This window comes from Bombus bifarius, unplaced genomic scaffold (assembly GCF_011952205.1).
Source record: "Bombus bifarius isolate JDL3187 unplaced genomic scaffold, Bbif_JDL3187 scf7180000010053_frag, whole genome shotgun sequence".
NCBI lineage: Eukaryota > Metazoa > Arthropoda > Insecta > Hymenoptera > Apidae > Bombus > Bombus bifarius.
In genome coordinates, this window is record NW_022885490.1 from 19929 (window position 1) to 32857 (window position 12929).

Consider the following 12929-nt stretch of genomic DNA (forward strand, 5'->3'; position numbering starts at 1 on the left):
AAAAGCTCTGTAGCGGCACAAGAGTTAGAATTTGCTTCAAACCATGTTGTTGTTTTGCTTCGGAATATCAAGAGGTATTGTAAGGAATTATAAGCTCCGGGCAAAACAATGGCGCCGCTACATGTATCCGTAATACAAGATGAATTTTTATCTTTTGACCTTCTTCTGACGATTATGACTAAACGAACGTGATCGCAAACGATTCAGTATAAACTGTGACTAAACGTCTGTATAGATATCGTTTCGCGACAAGATCTGTTTTAAATACACTAACGAGTACACATATTGGCAGTCTCATTGTTCGATCCCCTACAGCTCTTATTAAGGAAGATACAGGCCTGTGACAGTATTCAGCTTGGCCAACTTTATACAGGGCATATTGATAAGCCAGAGTAACTCACAGACAGAATGCGCTAGAGCAGTAGCAGTTAAAGCGAAACAGGCACTGGAGCAAGAACTGAGTGAGACGCAGGCTTCGTTGCAGGAAGTACTGCGGCAACGTTCCGAAGCAGAAGATCGTGTTAATGTAGCTAGTCGCGAACGAACTGAGCTACTGTCGCAATTGGAAGAAAATAAAGAAGAGTTGGCAGAAGTTTTGAAGAAGTATCGGGCAGCTGTGCAGCAAATGTCGGAGGGACGGAGAATAGTGGCAACACACGTGGTGATTGGTAAAGTGGACCACGTGATGGTGTCCTCGTCGGATTCTTGCGGCCAGCAGGAGGACTTAGCGAACATCACGAGGAGGAAGAATCTGGCTAAACAACAGCAACAGGATGTTGTTGATGATATTTGCGAATTTACTGAGAAGGATAGCGTTGCGGGTGTGAGGGTTGTTTCAAGTTTTCGGATAGAGTCGAAGAGAGTCAATGCAAGGCGAACGAAAAAACAAGGGAAGTCGCACGTGCGGAATCCCTCCAATAATATCGATACGAAGATTCGATATACAGAGGATGTGGATGACGAGGACGACGATGGGATTGTCGAGGACACGATGAACATGAAGACCTTCGAAAAAGAAGAGATCATAGTCTCGGTAGATGGTAAGTTGTTAACGTCTTCCATATACGAACCGAGCCTACGAAAATGTCACGATGCTGCCACGATGATCAAAGCCCCTGACAAGAGTGAAATGGGTAAACAAACAACGGAGAGGAAGATAGAGGAAGAGCGAAAGAGGAGCAGTAGCATCGAGGACGAACAGGCCGCGGTGTTCCAAGAGGAACGAGATCAGTTGCGTGCAGACGCAAAGAGACGGATTGAGGAGATCCAAATCCGAAACAAGCGGGCGTATAACAGGAGACGCAAGAAGGCGACAGCATACAGGACGAGAGATCTAGTGGCAATCGAGAGGATGCAGAAAGGTCCCGGGCTAAAGCTGCATCCGAAGTTTCTTGGACCGTATCGGGTGATAAAAGTCCTGCGAAATGACCGATACATAGTGCAGCGAGAGGGGGAGCACTAAGGGCCACGTACAACTTCCACGGCAGCCGATCACATGAAATGGTGGAATGCTGACTATAGTGATGTAAGTGCGAGCGGCGATGATGAGCACATCTGAGGGCAGATGTGATTGTCAGGAAAGGCCGATTGTAATATCGTAGAATAGCTTTGATTGGAGATCGGCTGAAATTAGAAAACACCGTGTACGTCGTCTTTCGTGGTTTGTTTACATTCAAGAGCGCCTAGTAACAGTGACGCGAGAAAAGATAAGCAGGGTCAAAACAGAAGTACGGTTTCATATTTCAAGGAGTGGCAATCGAGAGGCCAGAGTATGTGAGCCGAAAAGTGTGTGTGTGTGTGTGTGTGTGTATGTGTGTGTGTGTGAGGACGAGAGCAAGAGCGAGCACGACCGAGCAGGAGTGTATTGGCGAAGATCAGAGTTGATCGAGACGTCGAAGCATAGAGTCGTTAGAATTGAGTTGGGAGTGTTAGAGTTGCTAGAGAGAGAGAGAGAGAGTTCCCAAATAGTTGTCAAGTTATTTGTCGTAAGTACGAGCGTTGCATTTAGTTTTCCTGTTAATCAAACATCGTTTCTCTGTCTAACTAATATCTGTATTTTCAATCCATTATTAATAAATTATAATTAATCGGACAAAATTACACCTTTAATATATTCCGATATTACAAGTGCGACAATTTTAATGCTAAATTTTATATATTTTGTACATTATATTAAGATCCTCCATTTACAGGAAATAATCAATAGCGTATGAAGGTGTACTGCACGTATTATTTGGCACGTACATTAATGTTAATGCAAGAATAATTATTCCAATGATTTTAAGTTACACATATAATAGATAAAGTAGGCTGTTGACGATGAAATTCGTATGAAATAAGTGGAGAATAGTAACTAAATAAATGTATATGTCGGAGACGAAAGGAAAACCGGAGCCTTCCCTTTGCAATTTTGAGGAAGCCTTCTAATGCTTTAGCCTAGATTTTATCATAACTGTAATTAAGCAATTGTCATTTGTAATTGTTTGACATTTGTGAAAGCGAAAGTGGGTTCGAGGTGACAACTGGTCGCCGAACGTAGCCACGGTCACGGGATAAACGTTTTGCCTGACGAAGGTGTGGATCGGTTGTATTGTTCTCCCTAGAAATCACATAGAATTGTACTTTAGAGATGTCGATATAATGGGACACACGTTGTATTAGGAATCAATCTCCAGACAGAAACTGCCGAGTAACGGCGTTTGGATCTTTCTCGATGTTTCCAAAGAGTATACAACAAACTTTTGACAGAAATTGCCTAGCAACAACGATTGGAACCTTCTCGATGTCTCCAGCGAGCATATAACAAACAAATGCAGTCGTATAGCGAAAAAGATTTTCAATCAGATATTCATTCGTGTGATCGCCTTGGAAAGTGATTCATCGACCAATTTACCGAGTGTCTCAGCAATCGTATTTTTGTGTCTAAAATTATAAAAGTAAAGAGTTATCCCGTTGACCGTGGATTCGTTTGAACCCCGGAAACATTGTTAATAGCGTTAATTAAATTCATTATTCGTTAAACCTATCAATCGTTAATTTCATTATTCGTTAAATTTATTATTCGTAAGACATATTATTCGTACCTCTTATTGTTCGTTAAACTTATTATACTTTAATCTAATTATTAGTTAAACTTATCGTCTGTTAATCTTATCACTCATTAAACTTAATATTCATAATATTTTGTAAAATCTTGTATATGCGCGTAAATATAATCTCTGTCTCGTAAAACGATGGCTAACTCAAACGAAGAATCGTTACGCGCCTTAAATCTTAATGTTAACCCGACATATATGTATATGGAATATAAATCTTGTAAAAATAATATATTAAATTGCATTCAAATCAAATATATGAACAGACCTATTGACTTTTAATTATTTTTTTGAAGCACCAGTATCAAATAAAATTGCGTCACTACGAATACGAAAACAATAACGTTGATATAAAAATGTCATCCCGAAACACAGTTTAACGTGATACAAGTGTATTATTTTAATTTCAGCAGAAAATATCTAATCATATTTAACAATTTTGAAAAACATACCTCTACTAAACTATCATTATCTTTTCCTGTACAATCGGCAAGGCCCTGGACAGCAAGCAGTGCAACAGTTGTTAAAAAACTAGCCAATTGTTCTCGAACCACATTTACTTCACCCTGATACATAAAATCAACCAATGCAGCCAAATCATCGTATTTTACATTACGAGATATTATAACAGGATGCTGACATGGATTTTCGTAAAATAGAATAAGTATCATTTATAAAATATATGTTAACAGTAACAAATTATTAAATTCTTAATTTCACTTTACCCTAAATAAATCTCTAAAATATGTACTACATGCAGATAATAGCAGTTTGTCTGATCTTATTCCTTTTTCCTTCGCAGCTTAAATTTACATCAACGAGATCTTCTTCTGTTCTCAGCGTATCAAAAGCACAAGTAATATGTTTTAAGTAATTATTCCACCTAAGAGAAAACTGTTGAATCCGTAAAACAATTATATTAAATTTGCAACTTTCAATCTGAAAAACATTTGACTTCAATGAGTATATTTTGATTTTTACCTGCCAGAAAACTGATGGAACAAAAATTTGTTACAACAATCATGTACTTATGTAATTAAAACAAGACAAAACTTTTATAAATATAAAAATTGTCATGAAAATTTTGATGCAACGCATTTGAACATTTTATGACTCATTGTATCAACACCACATTATTTCTCTTTTTGTGAGTATAATAAAAGCAATAATATTTAAACAATACATACTTGTTTAGATGCCTTTCACAATATGACTTTCCCATAGAGCAGGTGGCTTATTACAAAATTCACGTCATAAATGTAATTTTCTTCAACTTCCTAAAGCAAAAGTTATAAGTGTCCACCCAGGAATACCCAACATTTTGAAACACTTAAATAATACAAATTTCATATTTGGGTATTACATATTTCTAAGAATTTAACACTACCATGCTTACCATGCTTTCATTAGCATGCTTCAAATGACTTTATATTGAAATTATTTGTATGGTATGCCCATTTCCTTATCACCCTTTATTTTTCTTTCTCCTTCTGCGGAAGAGTTAAAACTATTTGTATCCTCCCTATATTTGTCTATTATACATCCTACATACTTTCACAAATAACAAAAAATAGCAAGGACAAATATAGCTTCAATGTATACGGTCATCACAATGAAATGTGAATTACCTTCTGCAGATCTAAAATATTAAACGTGAAACGATGATCTTAATTTGGAATAGATTATAGATACACAATCTGTTCGTTTTTTCCTTTCTTAGCAATGATCTGTTCCATTGTCAAACAAGTATTTCCGTCAGTAGCCGGATGAAATGCAAATTTATATTGTATTATGCTTATCATTATACTGCAAGTACTTTGAATCACTGAAATTGCAGAACCATTTCCTGTTATTGAATGCAAAACATACAGCACGAACACGTTTTCCATTATCAAAAAACGCCATACAAATGTCTCATCCATTGTATTAAAGTGATAAGAGATAGACACAGCACCAAGCCTGCAGCTCATAATACAACAAGTTGCACCAGTTTATCAATTTTCCCCAATTATTTTCAATGTTTACAATAATCATCCTTTGTTACGACCGTTCGCGGTGAGACGCGTTCGCTAGGAGAACGCGTCAGCGAGAGGCGTAAATTCTCGCTACGATTATGTTAATCGACGCCGCGAAATAGTCGTTCCCCTGTTTCGGTTAAGATAACAGAGGTGGTTTAATGAATGTAACACTGTATTAACAGGTTAACATAGAATAATATATTTTACAATAATATGATGAATATATTACAGAAATTTGACTCGACTTTGCGTTCTCTCTAGATAAATTCGTTTGCTCGTCATATTTGTCGGCGTGTCACGTTTGACTCGTCAGAAGGAACTGATCGCCCTTCGATTATTCCTTTGTCTCATTTGGAAGACGACCCCCACTATGCACGGGTCACGCCACCGCTCGCGCCTATGATCACGTATGCCTCTTCTTGTGCGAAAAACGTAACGGTCAAAAATCGACGTTTCTAAAGCTCGCTGCTTGGCGACAACTATGCTCTCGTCGATACATTGTATATGATCCGGCGGGCAGATAAGATGGTCTGCCTGCGACGTTGTAGGACCGCGAGCGACGGTTGGAAAATACAGCCTGTGGTGAGCCTCGTGGCGTAACATCCTTCATATAAAATTGTTACCTTTATCCAATGCATACCACCTCTCTCCTCCTCTTTAAAAAAATGACCTTTTTGAACTTAATGTCTCCCAAAAACGTATTTAGCAGAAAGGATACGACATCTATAACGATCCAATTAGAAACTACCAGAGCATGTGTATCTTAAGCGGATCTTTAAACGTCGATTAAACGCGTTCTCAATCCAATCCTGGCTGAAACATAATTACTCACACTCCCAGTATCCCACCTCTAAGTCATTCCAATCAACGTACCATACGAACACGAAACCAACGCGTTCCAGGAATACAAACAACTGCCTCTAGCTGTTTAGCTGTACACGACGAGTATAATTATTTCGGGTACTCCTCCAGTACAAAACAGACATTCAAACGACAATATTTCAACACAAAAATATTTAATGCAATAGTTATAAAAGCATGATACTTAATACCGCGCTTGACATCAGGTATAAGCAAAAATAAATTTCTTCAAACAAATTTCAAGTTAAATCTTTAGCTTGTGTAATTATATCAAACTTGCTCAATTAACAACGAGCAATTTCCATCGTGTTTTGACAACTGACTCATCGATGATGTTTTTCCTTGGAATTGAAAAAGGAATGTGCATAATTTTGTCCTCCGTCCACACTCAAAATACTATCTACATGCTATAATTAGGGATTCAGTTTTATAATACGTTCCTCATGTAAATTTCGACCAATTGCGGGGAGACGTAATCGAGCGGTGAGACGTCAACGGGGGTCGTAAATCCCCGCTACGATTATAACAATCGACACCACGAATTGATCGATCCCCTGATTTCCGTTGAGATAATAGGGGTGATTGAGTTTGTATAACACTGTGATTCACAGAATTATAAATTATATATTTCCAACACTTAGATTACACTGACGTAGAGAAATGAATAGTTAACAACTTGTCGCACGAAGATGCGATAGATATGTACGCTGGAGCATGGCTCTTATAATGGAAAGGAATGTATTAATGGACTTAGCACTATAATATATTTAGGAGAGAAGATGTATGTTCGACAACACCGAGAACCGACAAAAGATTTGCGTGAAGTATGCGACTCTCGCGCTATGTGTAGACTGCCGCGTTAGGCGTTAGTTTTTAGACTGTCTGTCGCTCTTTTTCTAATACGGAAGAAAAGTTCGGTGTGGGTGTGCCCCTGTGCCTAAAGAACGCGGATTCGTTGTTCCCACTTTCGTTAGGAAAAGTGAGGGTAACGTACCGCGGTGTCGATTGGTCATGACCTGCACTACTGCTCGAAGGGATGGGTAGGGAGTCTTCTACCATTGTTACGCCATGCGGCTTACCATAGATCATATTCTTAACTGTCGATCGCGGCACTATAATGTCGCAGACGGATCGTCGCGGCTGCCCGGCAAACAAACATTGTAGTGGCAAGCGCATGGTTCATTAAGCAGGGCGACCTCTAGAAACGTCGATTCGTGGCCGTTATTTTACCTCGCGTAAAAGAATGTGGCGTGATCCGAACGTAGTGAGGGTCGCCTTCCATAAAAAACGGAAAAAATCAAAAGGCGAGCAGAACTCTTCGAGAAGCCGAACCGTCAACACATCTCTTGTATCGCGCATTACTTATCAAGCAAAACGCAGTTACATTTCTTTTTGTTGTTCTCTTTATGTCTTCCTAGTTGATAATTTGTTAAAATAAACGTTAATTTATTTGTGTTAATTCTGTGGAATTCATTGAAGTACCCTTATTATCCTAATGGAAATAAGGGAATCGATCAGTTCGTGGCGTCGATTATTTAATCGTAACGGGAACTTACAACTCTCGTTGACCTGATATCTCACCATCGCATCTCTCCGCGAACGATCGAAACATTTTGGTCCTTCGAGCCGGATCACGTGCCAGTGAAGAGTGCACTTACCAGTGACCACACAGTGCCACGTGACTTTATCAAAACCAGCAGCGGGAGCAGGAGCTTCCACTACAGCGAAACCAGTGACGTCAGGCGCGTCATCTTCGAAGAAACACATCCCATTGGCAAGGGAACGCAACCACGCAGCCTTCCGTCGCAGCTGGACAATCATCAACGCAACGAATTTCACAACTTAACAATACAACCGAACGAGTGGCCGTCGGGAAGGAACAAGGCGTTCCTCACCAAACATACACGCGACCTCACGCAGCACGACAGTAAGGTAAGCTCGTTCCTTATTTCGACCATCTCCTATCCTCGGCAACGATGACGATCGAAGACCAACTCATCTCCCTGCGTCGGAGACGAGGCTATTGTAGCGGCCGATTCACATACTTATCGAACCGGCTGGACGAGTACGAGCAATCCGACAGTCAGCAAAACTCCTTATTAACGAATTACGAGAAACAACTGACCGAAGTTGCGAGTCAATTCGAAGCGATCCAACTCGAATTATAAGTATTGGACGAGGAGGAACAAGCACGCGGCTTCGAAATAAGGGATCAGTACGTCGCGGTAGACACAAGGCTACAAAATCTTCTGAGGAACGCGCAAACAGCTTCGCCGTCGACATCCATAAACCCTCCAACCTGTGCATCATCCGCAAGTTTAAATCCGATATCCATTAAATTACCAGATCTTCGGCTCCCTACTTTTGACGGAAGCTTAGAAAAATGGAACACGTTTTATGATACCTTTTCCTCCACAAGCGATAAAAATCCTAGTCTCACTGACATACAAAAATTCCATTACCTGCAGTCCGCCCTGCAAGGAGAAGCAGCCGAGTGTTTAAACGCGTTACCCCTTAGTAATGTAAACTACTGTCAGGCTATAGCCGTTCTCAAGGAGAATTTCGAATGTCCACGATACACAGCTTTCAATCACTGCATGGCAATAATTGATTATCCAAGGATAACCAAAGAATCTCCAACGGAATTAAGGCGTTTAGTGCACACATTTAAACAACACATATATGCATTGAACAAATTAGGAGAATCCTACCCCGATACCAGTGCTATGCTCAACAGCCTCATCCTTTCGAAAATACCACTAAGTATCCAAAAGCAATGGGAAATGACGCTGCCCAATAACGAGGTGCCTCCGTACATTCATTGTCTAAACTTCCTAGAGAGATTAGCACGAAGCTCCAGACCGATCACCAGGGTCAGACAAGCAAGAGAATCACCGGAACAAACTACTCCGGTCCGTCAACGCGCATCACGAGGGCATGCACTTACGGCGACACAGGTTACTCCAACATGCCCCACCTGTCAAGGACCACACCCCATTTGGAGATGTGACACCTTCAAAACCAAATCCCTTCGCGAACGCATTCGGGAGGTCAAAAGAGCATCACTATGCCTCAACTGCCTCGGGAAAGGGCACACAACGAAGCATTGTTTCGCAGGATCATGTCGCGTATGCGGAGAACGACATCATACAATGCTGCATAGGACAAAACGCCATTCAGGGTCTCGTTCTTTCACGTCCAGCCCAAAATCTTCCCCATCAAATAGCACACAACAGACCACAGATCGGAAACACCACGAACAGCCGCGTCTCCAAGTCCACCGCCCAGTGACAAACGAACACACAACCAATGACGCCGACGATCGACGACTCCGTTGATGACCGAACATATCAGACCAATAGCATCCGAATTACTGTTCAATGATCTAGTCATCACAGCGCAGATTAACATTTTGAATGATAAACAGCAACCAATCCGTCGTCGAGCGTTGCTCGACACCGGATCCAGTATGAATTTCATTACCGAGGAATTAGCAAAATCGCTAAAGATAAGGCAAAACAAATGTTCGGTCCCGATCGGAGCTCTAGATACCTTGACAACGACTTCTAAGCGACACATCACGACCACGATCACTTCCACTGACGGTACATACACGCGGACATTAACGTTCCTTGTCATTCCAACCATATCAACCTTCATTCCCAGCGAACCCATCGATCGTTCGACACTTGAGATACCAAAAAATCTCAAATTGGCCGATCCACGATTTCATTTACCAGCTCCGATAGATGTACTACTAAGCTCAGGTTCAACACTCGCGTCGATGTGTGTGGGACAAGTCAACCTCACGCAGCCAGACGAGCCTGGACTGCGTCTGCAAAAGACGCGATTCGGATGGGTAATCGGGGGGAGTCCAACTTCCCAAACCGCGACAAACATATTTCACACATCCACGACGACCTTACAAGCAGACCTCGCGCGGTTTTGGGAAATCGATGAAGGACCCTCAATTAAACATATCTCAGAGGCAGATCGACGATGCGAAGAACACTTCCAAGCCCACACCCGACGCACCAGTGAAGGACGATACATCGTCGCTCTACCTTTCAACGATCAGCTTCAGTCACTTGGATCCTCTAAAACGCTGGCGAGTAAACGACTCGCCTCACTCAATCGCCGATTCCAGCACGACAAACGCTTCGAATCAGAATATCGAACGGTAATACAGGAATACCTGGCGTTGGGACACATGACGAAGGTCAATGACAACCACTCCGACGACAACGGATACTATTTACCCCATCATGGCGTGACCAAAGCATCGAGTCAAACCACCAAACTCCGTGTAGTTTTCGACGGATCGGCACCAAGCACTACCGGAACCTCCCTAAACGATACACTTCACACAGGACCCAAGTTACAGGAAGATTTATTTTGTATATTAATTAGATTCCGCGCTCATCAATACGTACTCACTGGCGACATCGAGAAAATGTATCGGCAATTCCTCGTACGACCAGAGGATCGGAAATATCAAAGGATATTATGGCGCAGCGCGAGTGGAGAAACAGAAACATATGAGCTTGACACTGTAACGTTCGGTTTATCCGCAGCCCCGTATCTAGCTATTCGGTGCCTCAAGCAACTGGCAGAGGACGAAGGACATCGATTTCCACGTGCAGCACAGGTACTGCAGCGGGATTTCTACGTCGACGACGCTCTCACCGGAGCTGAAACGAAGGACGAAGCCCTCACGCTCAGAACAGAACTCACCAATTTACTTCAACTGGCCGGCTTAAACATACGAAAATGGGCGTCAAACGATAATGACTTATTACACGGACTTTCCTTAGAAGAAACAAATCACCAACATTTTTTGGGCGACTCGCAAACCTTGAAGACGCTGGGGGTGTTTTGGAATTCATCCGACGACTCTATTCTTTACTCGGTCGAAGTCAAACCCACGCCCTCCCGAGTCACGAAACGAATCATCAGCTCGGAGATTGCAAAAATTTACGATCCGCTCGGTCTGCTCGCACCGGTGATTGTTCGGGCCAAGATGCTACTTCAACGAATATGGTCGTCGAAAATCGATTGGGATGAATCACTTCCGATCGAGTTACATATAGAGTGGGAAAGGTACTATGCCCAATTACCCTTATTAAACAACGTCAGGTTCCCACGCAAGGCAATAATCGAGTCCGCAATAGAAATTGAACTGCATGGTTTCTGCGATGCCAGCGAAAAGGCTTACGGAGCCTGTGTTTATCTCCGAACCCTTAACACCAACGGCCGTGTTTGGACCCAACTTTTAACCGCAAAATCGAAAGTCGCCCCCCTCAAGTGCCAGACCATTCCTCGGCTCGAGCTGAGCGGAGCACTCCTTCTTACGTCCCTGATGTCGACAGTACAACAAGCCCTATCACACAAAATTACTCGAACTATCTATTGGACCGATTCCACTATCGTCCTCCATTGGCTCAATACATCACCTCACACTCTTAAAACATTCGTCGCTAACAGAGTCTCCGAAATTCAAACAAAAAGCAGCATCCGCGATTGGCGCCACGTTCCTACCGACGACAATCCCGCGGACTTAATATCACGCGGCCAAACACCCGAAGAGTTTCTGCGCCCAACCATCTGGCAGCACGGTCCTGCATGGCTCTACCAGTCGGAAGGCTATTGGCCGACATGGGCGCTAACACCGCAAATTGAACTACCGGAGCAGAAAGGGGCGATTTGTCCGTCCGCAAACCCCGCCGATTACAGTTTGTTGCAAAGGTATTCATCCTGGCCCAAGTTGATACGAATCATAGCTCGTTGCCTCCGTTGGAAACAGAAAAAGAACCGATCGGCACCCCTAACCGTTACCGAATTGCGCATAACGCACAATAAGCTGATAAAATTGTTGCAAAACATCCATCTCTCCGAGGAAATTCGTACACTCCAAAAAGATCGGAACGCGGCGATAAAGGGTAAGCTCACGCGACTCAATCCCTTCATAGACAAGGAAGGAATATTGCGAGTCGGGGGTCGACTCAGTCATTCGTCGATGACCTTCGCCCAGAAACATCCCATAGTATTACCTAAGTCATCCGTTACAACACGCATCATAGAACACGAGCACAAGATCCACATGCACTCCGGAACGCAGGCTACGTTATACGCAGTAAGACAAAGATACTGGCCCGTCGACGGTCGAAGTCAAGTATGGCGGGCGATCAAAGGCTGCGTCCGCTGCTGCCGCGCTCAACCACCGCCGGTAGAATACGTGATGGGTAATCTGCCGGAGGCGCGAGTAACGGAATCTCGCCCATTCACAAACGTCGGCGTCGATTACTGCGGGCCGTTCCACATCAAGGAAAAACGAGATCGTAACCGTCGTCAGATAAAGGTATACGTAGCCATTTTCGTATGCCTAGCAATTAAAGCGGTACACATCGAGCTCGTTGACGATCTCACTAGCGAAGCCTTCATCGCCGCTCTTCGCAGATTTATCGCTCGACGAGGGTATTGCTCCACCATCCATTCTGATAACGGCACCAACTTCAGAGGAGCAAGCAACGAATTACGAGAGCTTCACGATTTATTACAATCGGACGATCACAAAGAAAAAGTAACCGCATTTTTAGCCGACAAACAAATCGAATGGCGCTTCATTCCCCATCATTCACCGCATTTCGGTGGGCTACGGGAAGCAGCGGTGAAGTCATTTAAACGCCACCTCAGGCGTGTAGCCGGCAACGAGTTACTCACCTCTGAACAATTGAATACTCTTATCATAGAAATAGAAGCAGTCCTCGATTCCCGCCCGCCAACTCCTATCTCCACCGATCCAAATGATCTCCTAGTCCTCACTCCCGGACATTTCCTCATTGGCGATTCACTAATGTGCTTACGTGATCGAGATTTCAGAGACATTCCATCGAACCGACTCTCCAGATGGCAGCATATCCAACAGCTTAAACAGCATTTTTGGAACCGCTGGCAT

At 42.9% G+C, this 12929-nt stretch overlaps 1 protein-coding gene and 1 long non-coding RNA gene across 2 annotated transcripts; one reads left to right on the forward strand and one right to left on the reverse strand.

The window, feature by feature from the left end:
* Positions 1 to 4237: 4237 nt before the first annotated feature.
* On the reverse strand, positions 4238 to 5115 carry LOC117216027. The gene is made up of 2 exons (XR_004489284.1): positions 4492 to 5115; positions 4238 to 4372 (listed from the first exon to the last, which is right to left on the reverse strand). It is a non-coding gene; the product is annotated as an uncharacterized LOC117216027 (long non-coding RNA).
* A 4196-nt stretch (positions 5116 to 9311) lies between these two features.
* On the forward strand, positions 9312 to 12641 carry LOC117216029 (the record flags this gene model as incomplete). The annotated part of the gene is made up of 4 exons (XM_033462565.1): positions 9312 to 9833; positions 9907 to 10086; positions 10164 to 10371; positions 10549 to 12641. Coding segments are annotated over exons 1-4 (3003 nt in total), but the record flags the coding sequence as incomplete, so codon positions are not given.
* Between the last annotated feature and the right edge of the window lie 288 nt (positions 12642 to 12929).